The sequence below is a fragment of the Saxophila tyrrhenica genome, assembly GCF_035928015.1.
Source record: "Saxophila tyrrhenica strain CCFEE 5935 chromosome Unknown scaffold_11, whole genome shotgun sequence".
Classification (NCBI taxonomy): Eukaryota; Fungi; Ascomycota; class Dothideomycetes; order Mycosphaerellales; family Extremaceae; genus Saxophila; species Saxophila tyrrhenica.
The window spans coordinates 124,768-138,500 of record NW_027041743.1 but is presented as its reverse complement, the minus strand read 5'-3'; the positions used below and the strand labels follow the sequence as shown (position 1 = coordinate 138,500).

Sequence of the window (13,733 nt, the reverse complement as noted above, 5' to 3'; positions counted from 1 at the left end):
CACGCTGCTGGCTGGCAAAGGGCACGAGACTGGCGCCGCACGCTCAGGACAATAGTTTAGGTAATATGAGGCCCTGGTGGACGGGGATATCAGATCAGGTCCAGCATTGCGAGCGGCCTCATTTAACGGCGGTGGGGCAGAATGATTTGCTAGTCCATGGAGAGCTACCACTGGCAGCATCCACTTGGGCGGTCATGTGAGAACAACGGCTCATGTGCCTTGGCTGACGAGGCAGACAGGTACCGGGCGCATACCAACAAGACCGCTGCAGGACGCTCACCATCACCAACACGGTGTCGATGTCTTGAGCACACCGGCCATTTTTGTTGAGAACCAGGCGTTGCCTCGACGTGCCAGATTGGCGAACGGCCGGGGCCAGGCCAAGCAGCCGTCTCAGCGAGACACTGGATACTTTGGGGACCAAAACGGTCATGCGGAGCATGTGACCATTGCAGATCTCTTTTCGCGCTTAGCGCTGTCTCTGCACCATTCTCTGCTTTCCGCAAACCTCTCTTCCCATCGCCGCCAACCTCCGGAGCCATGAATTTCCCTAGTCCTGCCTTTTCCATTGGTTACCCATCTCCTTCAAAGCACCAACACACCGTCCTCTCAGAACGTCTCCCTTCATCTCCCACACTTTGTTACCAATGTTGGCATCACCCCCCTCAGAGCCTCTTCCCCCAGGAACCGAAGCTCCGAAGACCCAAGCCGCATTGGCCCACATGACGAAAGTGCCTGCTGCCGCTTCTTCGAGCGACCTGCATCTAACCTACATACGCGAAATAGACTATCATGTATCCCACCGAACTAGCGGATCTGAGAAGCAGCAGCTACAGTGGCATTCCCTTGGGCCAAGCTGTGTCAATGGTTCGTACACCGGTTGCTGGATATGCGAGTCATTCGTCGTTTCACAGCATTCACTCTGTTGTGCAACTCATGCGGTAGCTACATATATACCCCAAGCTTGCCGTGCACTCGAGCTTCTGTCTTAACCTGAGCTCTCGGAGCCCAAAGCGAGACCACCCCGGTCAAGTATCTATGCACGATCATGCACTCGCTGACCAGCTCGGACAATCTGCACGCGATGCATCTACCCCATCGAAGGTCGCAGAAGTCAACGCACGCCGTGCCTTCTGCTTTCAGACCTCTGCGGGCTTCAACATCGCAGCTGTCCCAGGTGTGTGGGAAGGCAACGTTGCGCGAAGAGCCTCAATGAAAGTGACCTGCTTGTTCGGGCAAAGACAAGGCTTGCGATCGAGATAAGGAGGGCCGTACCTGCGTCTTGGGTCTGCCTTGCGTTGGAATTGCGGGCTGCGATCCGTCTCGAAGGTGAGAGGTGAGTGGAGAGGTAAGATAGAGTTGTCAGAGAATGTCGTATCTTCTACCATCTCCAGCATGTACGTCTCATCGTCGCACCTCTTCTTCTTTCCCAAAGTGTGGCTAGGGTGATGAATCTGATGAACAGCACACCAAAAGATCGGAAACACGACCGCAAGAAGGGCAGCCTCCAGCACCGCCCCATAACATGGATGTATTGCGGTCTGGCCGGGATGCAACAACGAGATGCCCGGCCATCGACACCGTGAGAACATCGCGGGTCCACAGCAACAGAGGTTCACGGTGAAATGACGCGGTCAGTAAGTGTCCCTGGGATGCTTGGCCCTCCTTTATCAAGCCTAGAAGGACGCGCAATTGAGTGTGCGTTCGTGCTCTCTAGGCTGAGCTCGTGGAGTCCATCCCAAACTGAAGCGACATCATAGTGTCGATTAGTACGAGGAGACGTTCGCTGAAGAAGAATGAATGGGTGGTCGGAATGCTGGCCTCGCCACGCTTCAGCCGCTATCCAAGAGGGTATCGTGACCTGGCTAACCTATTCTCACTAAGTCTGCAGACGTACATGGACGATCATCCACTCCCGAAAACGCCGCGCTCCCATCGCAAAACCACCGCCAACAACTTGTAAGCGTTCGCACAAAAGGCAGTCCAACAACGCCGGTGAACACGCTCATGAACTGACAACTCCGCTGTCCACCGATGTGGAGTCGAGTGCAGCAGCGTCATTCTCACTGCGAGAAGAAGCACTCTCTTCTCCCTCACCACTCCCGATGTTCTTGAACCACTCATCCTCCAGCAGCTCCGCAGTCGACGGCCGCAACGCAGGATCATATTGCAAAATCCTCCTGATCAGCGCAAGCACCTGCGCCGTCTCCTCCTTACCCATCTCCTCCGGCTTCGCCTCCCCAAACCTCTCTTCAAGCGGCGCGATAAAAGCCATCGGGTACTTTGAGGGCTCATCAGGCCCAACACCCGTCCGAATTGCTTCTCCACCGGGTCCGAAATACCTATGGCGACGATCCCACTTTTCGTAGAGCGCGGGAGGAAGCGGTCCGAGGACGTCCGTCATCTCCAGGAGGTGCGAGTCGTTGTTCTCGGTCTCCGTGCTGCCGAAATCAGAAATGGCGAACAGCTGGAATCCGGTGAAGATCTCGTATACCAGGCAGCCGAATGCCCAGATGTCGATGCTGTGGTCTACAGGGCCGTGAAGGATATGTTCCGGCGCTCGGAGCCCCAGGGGCGTGGCGGGGTCTGCTGGGTGGTCGTCGAAGAAGAATGCTAAGATGAGAGAGATTGCCTGTTAGTCGGGATCGCGCTGCACGAAAACGGACGCAACATACCGGCACCAAGATCAGTGAGCTTCGTCCGGAAGGCGCCATTTGCATCGACGAGCTCGGTCAGTGGACGATCCAGACAGAGGTATCTGGGAGCCCATCGATCGGGCTTCCCGTCCTTCCGTGTCACCGGATCCGATATGTTGTCGGGCGTAGGTTTTTGGCCGAGCGCCTGTGGATTCTGGTCGTGCGATGGCCTGAGCGTCGTGAGCAAGTTGCCTTGGTTCAGATCACCGTGTGCGATGCGGCAGCTGTGCAGGCAATGCAGCCCTAGCAGAGTATCCTTCAAGATCGACTTGGCTTGTGCCAACTGTACACCTTCTCCATCCTCGCTATCCATCAGCATGCCGACCGAAGGACCCATTGGCTCGAATACCATGCATCGATGAGTGCCGTTGGGACCTTCGTGGTCGCATTGGTCCAGGAGGCTCAGGACATGGTCTTTGGCCTGGTCGTCAGCCGGTGTGTCGCTGATCAGCTTGTACATCTCCGACTCCTTCGAATCCGCTGGTGCGTCCGCGATCATGACCTTGATCGCCACGACTGAGCCGTAGCTTGTGGCGCGTCGGCCGGAGCGCGTGCCTGTCTGGCCAAGCTGGTTGTGATGGGTATCCTGCGCAAGCCAGACGGTTGAGGAGGAACCGTAGCCCAGTTTGCGAACGACTTTGAATCGCCCACCACACAGCGTGTCGCCCAGATGGATTGGGTGAAGTCCGCCAGGGCGATAGGACTCGATCCATTCGGTCGGCGCTGACAATGGTTTGAATCGCCATTCAGTCTCGTTCGACGGCGCCTTCCGGGGTGGTGTTGGTGGGCTCGACGACATCCTGCTGCTGTAAAGTCTACGACGACTTAGATAAGTAGTGCGAGAGAAAGCAGATAACAAGGACAAATCTCGAAGTCTGCACGCCATCTGGTCAAACAAAGGTGCATCGTTTGCTGCTGGCCTGCATGTCTGGGTGGTCGCACTGCGTTGCTGATCTGAACCTTTGTTAGGTTCGGTAAGCAGACGTAAGCCGTATGTGCACATGAGTCAACGACATCTCCGGGTAGAGTGGTTTGGCATGGTATGAGAGAACGTAGTAGAGCTAGTATGGTATACCAGGTTATCGACACGAGCAGCACAACATCCTTGTGTCGAAGACCGCGTTGAAGAATGTTGGTAGCTCAGCCACCAACAAAGATTACGTACCGATAATGGTCATGGACTACTGGCCAAATGGTACCGGCACGTAGGATAAGGCCAGCCTCATAGCGCGACGGTAGCAGTGAGAGCGTGTGTTATATTCAGGGCCCTCTGCCCAAGGCTCAAGATTGGCCCGTGCGTCCAGCCCTCACTCCCAATGGCCAAAGCTCCGACAACACTTCGTCGGCAGGACCACGAACACGACCAGGCAGAACCACGAAAGCCGCGAGGCTCCCAGGACATCTTCACGATGGTGATCAATCCGACATACCTCGCGCAGCGGACGCGCAGTTGTACGCTACTTCTAGCCCGCGAGAAAGCGAAGACTTGTGCTAACGAGAGCAATAGCCGCGAGTTGGGGAGATGCGAAGCAACGAGTCCTGCACAGCTACCGGGACTGGGTGCGGTCGGTACGTGCATACCCATATCAAGAGCTGGCGGGGAGTGCTGGAAAGAAGGGGAAAGCATGGCTAACAGGATATCCCACGAACAGGCCCCCGAGATTCAGCAAATGTACTCCCTCAACATGCCCGTCTCCGCGATCCGGACAAAGATGCGACAAGAGTTTGAACGGCACAGATACGTGGCGCAGCTGAGGACGGTGGATGTGTTGTTGTTCAACAGTCATCAGGAGTTCCAGGTGCGTTGCAGCAGATACCCAGGAGCAAGAAGGAAGAACATGGGGGTGAGAGGGCATGCTGACGATGAACCACAGGAAACACTAAACTTCTGGAAGCAACTCACACACGTGCTCAAATACTTCAGAGCGGAGGAGGACCCGAAGGCGAAGCTGCCGCAGAATTTCATACAGGGTTTCATTGAAGTATGCATACCGAGCCTCTATCAGCTGCCAACCGAACTCCTCGCTAACTTATCGCCAGGGACGGAACTAGTGCTGTTGCGCACTGTGTATATATCGAACCAAAGCAGCAAATCGAGAAACTCTCAAACTGCACCGTTCTCAGCCAGCCCGTGTCATGACGCCTCGCCGCCCGGCTGTGATGCAGCATACTCATCTCTCGCAGCAACGAACTTGTCCTCCACCACATCGCAGAGGTCTGAGAGATCTTCGAGGCCTTTGCGGAGGACTTCGAAAACGTTCACATCATCTGTTACCTTGTTAGGTCTGTCGCTGCTACGAGCGCGGAGGAGAAGACCCACCGTATGTCTGTATCCGCAGGTTCATCACAGCTTCCGAGGGATGAGGTATCGAGTAGCCGCAGAACTCGACGTCGGGGCTGGGATCACATGTCAGCGACTCGTCTTCAGATGGCTGTAGCACTGGCGCACTTCTTCATGATGATATATCGTAGTGCGTTGCCGAGCGTGTGATCTTCTTTGTCGAATGCGAATGAGGCAGCGGTTTCGGTCGAGTTGGGTAGCTGTAGTTCACTCATCAGTCTCCAAAGGCAAGCATATAACAACCAAGGCTGTCGTACAAGTCGTAGTCGTTGCTTTCGAAACTCATCGCCGGTGGAACCATTCTGCTCCGCGCCGCCAGTCGCATCGTCTGCCATCTCGACATCACTTTCCGTGCGCGCCATCTTTGTAACGTCTCTTGAGGAGTGAGAAGCAGTACCGAGATCAACGAGTCCAAGATCCGCTCCAGATTTTGATACCGAGCCTTAAATTTTAAGCTTCACGCTAGCAAACTGCCCTGCAGCTTCACATCATCCCCAAACCACTTTTTGTTCGTTCCCAACTCCCTCTCCACCGCCCCAATGCCAGACGACCAACAAACCATGTCCACCCCCCCACGCATCCGCAGCGCAACCATCAACCGCGACACCAACGAGACCAAAATCGCCCTCTCCCTCAACCTCGACGGCGGGGACCTCTCCTCAGACCCCTCCAATGGCACCTCCTCCTCCCAAGCCCACGCCTCGCAGTCCTCGAAATCCCAGCAGATCAGCGTAGACACCGGCATAGGCTTCCTGGACCACATGCTGCACGCCCTGGCCAAACACGCGGGTTGGTCGGTGCATATCCGCACGCGCGGGGATTTGCATATAGACGACCATCACACTGCTGAAGACACGTGTATAGCGTTGGGCCAGGCGTTCAAGTCCGCGCTGTCGACTACAGCAGGGCTAGCGCGGTTCGGGTACGCGTATTGCCCGCTCGACGAGGCACTGTCGCGCGCGGTGGTGGATCTGAGTAATCGGCCTTTTTCCGTGGTAGAGCTGGGTCTGCGGAGGGAGAAGATCGGGGATCTGAGCTGTGAGATGCTGCCGCATTGTCTGCAGAGTTTCGCGCAGGGGGCGGGGGTGACGATGCATGTGGATTGTATACGCGGGGAGAACGATCATCATCGGGCGGAAAGTGCGTTTAAGGCGTTGGCGGTTGCGTTGCGGATGGCGTGTTCGCCGGTGGTGGGGAGGGAGGGGGAGGTGCCCAGTACGAAGGGTGTGCTGTTTTAGACATGCATTACGATGAGATGGATGAATGGGAATGTGTAATGGTGAAATGATGTCTGGTTTCTAGCTAAACTACAAGCCCTCATGCCCAAGCAAAGCTGGCCGTCAAACTTCCACGGTCCTCGCCATGCCTTCGAAGACAGCCAGCCCAAGTTTTATCCACTAATCAATCAATCGAAAGCAAAGCAAGCAACCTCGTAATCGTGCATAGCATACCGCCCGCCCTGCCCACCCAAACCAAGATCATAAATATGACGAACGCCATTCCCTCCGAGGATCCTACTCCTCATCACTCTGCGCCACACTCTCCGTTCCACCCCGCGACGAGTTCCCGTTAGCCTTCGACCCATTAAGCTTGAGCTTGAAACCCGATCGCGGCGCGGGCTGCGGCGTGCCGACGCTCGAGATGTTGCGAGTAGAAGCGCCGTCGCCTGCACTCTGATCATCGAAGTCGGCGAATTCGGGGTGGTTGGCTGTTTCCTCGCGGAGCTTCTCGACGCAGGCGTTCTGTAGAGATAGTTAGTACTGCTTACCACCTCTCGTGGTGTGCGTTGAAGGCTCACCTCAATCAAATTAGCATCATTGTACAGCACACTCCCATCCTCATTGTACTGCCTGCAGTTGTTGCACAGCAGCCCAATGTCCTGCCGGAACTGCCTCAGACTCTGATACTGCTTCTTGTTGATCTTGTTTTCAATCTGCTTCATCGCGATCGGCTCTTTGATCAGCTGGTAGTAGTCTGGGTAATCGCTCTTGGGCGGCAGTTCCAGGAAAGGATCGATGATGCCGCGGTTCGCCAGACCAGGATCTGTGGACTCCTCTTCCAGATCTTGCAGCGAGTCGTGCACGTTGTCAAGAATCGTCTGTAAGGTCTCGCGATCCTGTTTCGACAAAGTCTCAACCACCTTCGCGCCGCGACCGCGCTTCTTGGGTGGCTCAGGTACCGGATCAAGAGCAGCCTCTTCGGCCTTCCGCTTCTCTGGCTTGTTCGGCTTCCGACCACGTTTCTTTGGCGCAGGCGACTCAGAACTCGCTCGAGACTGAGGCGGGGAATCGCCAAGATCGAACTCGCCGCGAACACGAGACTCCTTCTTGGCCGCGCGCTTAGCGACACGAGCCTGCTTGCGAGCGACAGCTTCCTCAATGGTATCGTCGTCCGCATCGACAGCATCCAACCACTGCTCCTCAGTCAACCCATCGTCGTACTTGACCTTCGTTCTCTCACGAGCGCCGCGGCCGTAGTTGAACTCGATCTCCTCGACGACAGGGTTGTCTTCCTGCATGTAGATGTCCGGCAACTCGCTCTCAGCCATGAGACGCGGCAACTTCTTGTCGGGACCATATGGCTGCGTCCGCTGCCGCTTCTGATCCATCTCCTGGAACGTGATGAGCTCGTCATCATTGCGCATCATGATCACGTTGAGATCATCGTCGTCCATCTCATCCTGCTCCAAGCTCTCAGCCGCTTCCGCAGACTCCAGCATGACCCTCAGCATCTCGTCACGCTCCTCGTTGGTGGACTTGTTGTCGAACTTGCCAGCTTGGATGACCTTGCCATCCATGTCGAGCTTGTACTGAGCACGCTCGAGAATCTTCTCTTCGACCGAGTTCGAGCTGATGAGACGCAGAATGCGCACTTCGTTCTTCTGCCCGATACGATGCGCACGATCCTGAGCCTGCAAATCCTGATGAGGATTCCAGTCGGAGTCGTAGATGATGACCGTATCTGCAGTCTGCAAGTTCAGACCGAGACCACCCGCACGAGTCGACAGCAAGAAACAGAAGTAAGGCGAGTTCGGTGCGTTGAATTCCTTGAGCAGATCCGACCGGTCGTCAGCCTTCGTGGCACCGTCCAGACGAAGATACGTCAGTCCGCGGAAACGAAGGAAGTCCTCCATGATGTTCATGATTTGCGTCATTTGGAAGAACATCAAGACTCTGTGCCCAGTCGCTTGAAGCTTGGGCAGAATTCGGTCCAGAAGCTCAAACTTGCCCGCCGTACGCCAGATGAGGTCGTTCGTCATCCGGCTAGGATTCATCTGGTCCTCGACCTCCTCGAACACGAACGGGTGGTTACACAGCTTCCGCAGCTGCATAAGCATGTTCGACAGCCCACGCATACCAGTCTTCTTGCCTTGTCCGTCGGTGACCATGATGCGGTTGTTAGTAACAAGCTGCTTGTACAGCTGAGCCTGAAGCGCCGAGAAGTTACACTTGATGACCCGCTCTTGCTTGTCAGGAAGATCCTTCTCGACGTCCTTCTTCAGACGACGGAGCAGGAAAGGACGCAACACCTTATGCAACCGACGAATGACGAGCAGCTGCTCTTCTTCCGTCAGGTCCATCTTGTCTTGACCACCGGTATTTGCGAAAGGCGTGTTGAACCACTCATCGAAGCTCTTCACCGACTTGAAGATGTTTGGAAGCACAAAGTTGAGCAGCGCCCACAGTTCCGGGAGGTTGTTCTGGAGTGGTGTGCCAGTGAGAATGAGCCGGTAGCGGGTGTGGTAGTACTGGGTGATCGTGCTGCTCAGCTTCGAGCCAGCGTTCTTCATGCGGTGACCTTCGTCCACGATCATGTGCAGCCATTTGACCTTGCTCAGAACAGGGCGATCCTTGATGATGAATTCGTATGTGGTGAGTAGAACCTGGAATTGGCCGAATCGGATCTGGTTCTGGTGGTTCTTGCGCTGGGTAGGTGGACCCTTGTACACAATTCTCTGAACCGTCGGCGCCCACTTCTCGAACTCGTTGTTCCAATTCGTGAGCGTACTGAGCGGGACGATGACCAAAAAAGGTCCAAACTGGCCCTTCTTCTCGATGAGGTAAGTAATGAGCGAGATGGTCTGGATGGTCTTGCCCAGACCCATCTCGTCGGCGAGGATACCATTGAGGTTGTTGTTGTAGAGCGAGATCATCCACTGCAGACCCTTGAGCTGGTACTCCTTGAGCGTGCCACCGACAAGGTTGTGTGACTGCTCTTTGACCTCTTCCTTGACCTTGTGAGCGACTTCATAGTAGTCCACCTTCGGCTTCGACTCATCCTCGCTATCAGGCTCCTCTGGCTCGTCCTCTTCTTCGACGACCTCTTCCGCGTAGCGCCGGTTCTGGCTGCGTTGCTGGTCACGAACCGAGGTGGCAAGCTGGTTCAAGAAGCCATCAGTCTGCTTGAGCAAGTGCGTGATACGAGAGTCCTTGGCTTGTCCGAGCAGCTTGAGATAAGTCTCCTCATCGTTAGCCTTGAGCGCCTGGAGACGCTGTTTGGCGGTCCGCTCAATGCGCTTCTGCTCTTCCTTCTCGATATTCGAATGGGTGTTCATCATGAGACGGCCAAGCTTCTGCACGCGGTTCTTGTGCTGTTGAGCACTCTGCCGAATTTCGTCTGCGTGGTGAGTGATAGCCCGGACGAAGTCGAGGTGTTTCTTCTTTTCCTTTGTCTCAGCGGCATCGCGCTGTTGCTTCTCAAGCTTCTCGGTGATGCGCGCCTCACGCAAAGACTGCTTCTTGACGCGGCGGTACATTGAACGGTTCGCGGTCATGGACAGATTGTCCGACATCGCCATCTCCTTGCTGATCTTTTGCCGCATCTCCCGCTGCTTTGGTAACAGGCACAGCATCTTGTACTCGATCAAGCTCTTGAGCTTGAGGTTCGTGTTGTCTGTTGGCTTGTCCGACTTGCTCACGTCCCATGCGCCGATGTTCGCGGACGTCTTCCCCAGCTCCTGCTTCCGCGCGACAACACGATTGTAGATCATGTTCTCGCGCTCTTCCCGCACGCGCTCTGGATCCACACCCAAGGGCATAATGCTGGGTATCATGGGCCGAGATTGACGATGCGAGTGGTCCAGGAAGCCGATGTTCTTGAACAGCAGAGAGTGAGGATCGGTGAATGTCTCGAACTTGTGCCGAGGTTGCACATCCTCCTGGCCGTCCACCTTCCCCCCCTTTGCGGCCTCATCTAGCACTTTACCCACAGCTGCAACTCCGTCTGGCACCGACGCCTGGGTCTGCCGGGAAGCAAAGATACGAGCCTGTGCGTCTGCTGGGATAGGCTGATTCTTCTGCAACGCCTGGAACGCCCTCATCTGGCTGCCCAGCATACTGATCTGCTCTTTCGAAAACATCGCTTGGGCTGCATTCTTGCCCTGTGCCGATGTCGCGGCCGCCTGCGCTTCAGTCGCCTGGGGAGGAGCATTCTGAGGCATGCCATTCGCAGTTGGTGTGCCTGTCTGCGTCTGACTCGGACTGTTGGTCGTAGGCATAGAAGGCGCGGTCGAAGTAGGTGCTCCATTCATCTGAGGCCGCGAACCACCAGCGCCATTCTGCTGCAGAGCCATGGCCTGTTGCTGCTTGAGCTGAGCCTGACGCGCCGCAGCCTGCCTCTTGAGCAGCTCAGTCTTCTGCTGTATCTGCTGTAGGATCTGGCGCGCCTTCATCATCTCGGGCTCATTGTCCGGCACGCCTTGAGCCTTCATTGTTTGGTATTTCTGCAGCGTAGCATGTCAGCATCCCTCACCCAATACTCCTTGCTATATAGGATAGAGTGCTAGTACGTACCTTGTATATCTGCTGAACATCCTCCTTGGTCATGCCATGCGGCAGGACATTGTTCATCATGGGGTTATTGCCCTGCTGCTGCTGCTGCTGTTGCATGGCCGCATTGGCCTGCACAGCAGCCATGTTGTCTGGAGTATGTCCCTTCTACCTCTTCATAGACTTCTGAACTGCGCAGTGCAGTTCTGGGCGCACGCGACACGTGATGAGAGGTGATCCACCAGCTTCCCTAATTGGTTGGGGAAGCAAATATCCAGCACGGGGCGGTGATAGTCCGGGGTAGGCTCTCGTGAAGCGTGGTATGGATGCGGGATGCGGCTTCGAAGCCCAATGAGATGGGTGGAGGACTGGCTGATGGCCGCTGCTCGTGGGTGCTCGCTGATCGGGTCGTGATTGCTCAGGCAGTAGTGACTGTGAAAAAGCGGGCAATAGAGAGTGAACAGATGGTCGCGGCGTGTTCCAACGCGTGCCAATCGCCGAGTCGAGGATGGTGTTGATGCGCTTCAACAGCGGGGGGTCGTCTTTCGGGCTCGGAGGTGTCGATGCCGCCTGTGTTGCAGCTGGGTGTTGGCAGAAGCGCTGAATCGAGGAGGCAAACGCGGGCCGCTGTGCCAAGCATCACGTGATGTCGGACCACTTCACAGGCGAGAAAAGACTTTGGAAGGCCATTCACATTCATTTCATGATTCGCATTTTGGAAAAGCTACACAACTCAGACGTGAAGCGCCTGTAGGTCTATCCCATCCAATGCACCGTATTCGCCCTCGAGCCATGCATGTTCACGCACATACTGTCATGCAATGCAGTATAATCATCCCTCATGACAGCCAAGTGCCGTGCCCACCGTACTGTAAAGAGACCCATGCACTCATCAAAGTGTCGTGTTGGTAGTCATAGTGGTGAAATTGTTTAGACACCGCCGGCCTTGAGCATCTTCTTGCGCAAGTGGTTCTTGTACTCGCCGATGCTGCCATCCCACCTTGTCACGGTCTTGTTCTCGCATACCATGATGTCCTTTGCGATCTTGTCGAGCAGTCTGTATCGTGGTCAGCATGTATCATCATACTGTATTCGAAATGTGAGGCTTACCTGAAGTCGTGGGAAACAACCACCACACCACCAGCGAAAGTGTTGATCGCATCAGCCAGCGAATCAATGGTCGGAATGTCCAGTCCGTTCGTCGGCTCGTCCAGCAGCAACATGTTCGGTCCCTCAATCGCAAGCAGCGCGAACACGATTCTGCTCTTCTGGCCTTCGGAAAGCGTACCCATCAACGCAGTCTGCGACTCACCGCTCAGACCGTAGCGGCCGAGCTGTTGACGCCAGTATTGGTAGTCTTGGCTGACGCTGTGGAACTTGTCACGCACAAAGTCGAGCGCAGACTTGGTGAGGTCGAGCTGCTCTGCAGAGTGCTGGCTGTAGAGACCAAGCTTCAAGTGGGTGTGCCGAGAGACTGAGCCGCCGGTGGGTGAAAGCTTGCCAGTGAAGATGCGCAGGAGCGTGGACTTGCCGACACCGTTGGGTCCGACGAGCGCTGTCCGGCTGTCCATGTCCACACCGAAGTCGAGGTTCTCGTAGAGGTTGTCCTTCGATTCGCCAGAGTAGGAGAAGGTGACGTTGTCCAAAGACAGCACAGGCGGAGGCAGCTTTTCGACTTGCGCAAAACGGAACGTGAAGACTCTGTCCTGGTGAACAGGCTGGATAAACCCATCCGCCTCCATCTTGTCCAAGATCTTCTGACGAGACTTTGCTTGCCTCACCAAGTTGGCGTAAGTACCAGCCTTGGCGATGAACTCCTTGATGTGCTTGATCTCTTCTTGCTGCTTCTCGTACGCCTTCATCTGGTTGACCTCATTCTCGGTCCTTGTCTTAATGTACGAGTCGTAGTTACCACCGTAGTACATGAGCTGCTTTTGCCGCATGTCGATCATGGTTGTGCATACGCCGTTCAGGAAGTCCATGGAGTGCGAGACGAGGATAAGTGTGCGATCCCACTTCTTGAGGTACTCCTCCAGCCACACACATGCCTCGAGGTCCAAATGTGCGGTTGGGTCATCCAGAAGTAGCAGGGAAGGCTTGATGAACAGCGCCTTGCCGAGCGCAACACGCATACGCCATCCACCAGACATGTCCTTCGTCTTCTTATCCATGGTCTTCTTGTTGAAGCCCAGACCGGTCAGAATGAGCGAAGCGCGGGTACGGAACGTCGACGGGTCCATGCCATCGATCCGCTCGTACAGGTCTTCCAGCTTCGGGCTGTCTGCTCCGTCGTCCTCAAGAATCTTCTCTGCAAGATCCTCCAACCTCTTCATCTCGTTCTCGGCCTGGTTGACCACCCAGTCCAAAGCGCCGGTATCAGAAGGCTCAGCACCCTCGTTCAGAAGGTAGATGTCGATGTGCTCAGGGAAGGGGAACTCGCGCCTGTCGATCGATTTGAGGAGAGTGGATTTGCCGCAGCCGTTCTCGCCCAACAAGCCGTACCTTCGGCCGTAGTTGACCTCAAGCGTAGTATCATTGATGAGGACTCTGCCGTGGAACACGAGCGAGGCTGAAGTGATTTTGACGTCTCGACTCGCCTCCAGCGACGCGAGCACACCTGTCGTGACTCTGTCAGAAATGCCGTCCTTGTCCTCTTGGAGCGCAAGTCTGGCGACTCTGTTGTTGATGGCTCTCTGTTTGTTGTCTGGCAAGGCGTCGCCGTCGCCATCCATCATCGGTGGTGTCTCATCGCCGTTCACGGAAGAGGCTTCGGAGCCTGCCTTGGACGCATTCTTAGAGGCGGCCTTGGAGGCTACTGTTTTCTTTGGCTCCTTGCCGTCGGCCTCGCGCTTGGCCTGACGTGCTGCTTTCGAGGCGGAGACCATGTTTGCGGTGTGTAAGTGAGGTAGGATAGGAAGTGGTTCCTGT

At 55.6% G+C, this 13,733-nt stretch overlaps 6 protein-coding genes across 6 annotated transcripts; 2 read left to right on the top strand and 4 right to left on the bottom strand.

Moving 5' to 3' along the window:
• Positions 1-2,005: 2,005 nt before the first annotated feature.
• Positions 2,006-3,495, bottom strand: LTR77_007088 (uncharacterized protein; the record flags this gene model as incomplete). The annotated part of the gene is made up of 2 exons (XM_064804325.1): positions 2,006-2,613; positions 2,676-3,495. The coding sequence occupies 2 exons, from the start codon at positions 3,493-3,495 to the stop codon at positions 2,006-2,008; spliced, it is 1,428 nt and encodes a 475-aa protein (XP_064657095.1).
• A 517-nt stretch (positions 3,496-4,012) lies between these two features.
• Positions 4,013-4,748, top strand: LTR77_007087 (uncharacterized protein; the record flags this gene model as incomplete). Its single annotated transcript, XM_064804324.1, has 5 exons — positions 4,013-4,148; positions 4,204-4,265; positions 4,349-4,495; positions 4,571-4,678; positions 4,737-4,748. 5 exons carry the CDS (start codon positions 4,013-4,015, stop codon positions 4,746-4,748), a joined length of 465 nt encoding a protein of 154 aa, XP_064657094.1.
• Positions 4,749-4,830: 82 nt separating this feature from the next.
• RPC19 (RNA polymerase subunit AC19) lies at positions 4,831-5,399 on the bottom strand (the record flags this gene model as incomplete). The annotated part of the gene is made up of 4 exons (XM_064804323.1): positions 4,831-4,964; positions 5,017-5,093; positions 5,146-5,237; positions 5,295-5,399. The coding sequence occupies 4 exons, from the start codon at positions 5,397-5,399 to the stop codon at positions 4,831-4,833; spliced, it is 408 nt and encodes a 135-aa protein (XP_064657093.1).
• A 177-nt stretch (positions 5,400-5,576) lies between these two features.
• HIS3 (imidazoleglycerol-phosphate dehydratase) lies at positions 5,577-6,187 on the top strand (the record flags this gene model as incomplete). The annotated part of the gene is made up of 2 exons (XM_064804322.1): positions 5,577-6,075; positions 6,114-6,187. 2 exons carry the CDS (start codon positions 5,577-5,579, stop codon positions 6,185-6,187), a joined length of 573 nt encoding a protein of 190 aa, XP_064657092.1.
• A 364-nt stretch (positions 6,188-6,551) lies between these two features.
• Positions 6,552-10,952, bottom strand: SNF2 (transcriptional regulator; the record flags this gene model as incomplete). The annotated part of the gene is made up of 3 exons (XM_064804321.1): positions 6,552-6,779; positions 6,836-10,759; positions 10,830-10,952. The coding sequence occupies 3 exons, from the start codon at positions 10,950-10,952 to the stop codon at positions 6,552-6,554; spliced, it is 4,275 nt and encodes a 1,424-aa protein (XP_064657091.1).
• A 783-nt stretch (positions 10,953-11,735) lies between these two features.
• On the bottom strand, positions 11,736-13,690 carry ARB1 (ABC transporter ATP-binding protein arb1; the record flags this gene model as incomplete). The annotated part of the gene is made up of 2 exons (XM_064804320.1): positions 11,736-11,862; positions 11,916-13,690. 2 exons carry the CDS (start codon positions 13,688-13,690, stop codon positions 11,736-11,738), a joined length of 1,902 nt encoding a protein of 633 aa, XP_064657090.1.
• Positions 13,691-13,733: the final 43 nt, after the last annotated feature.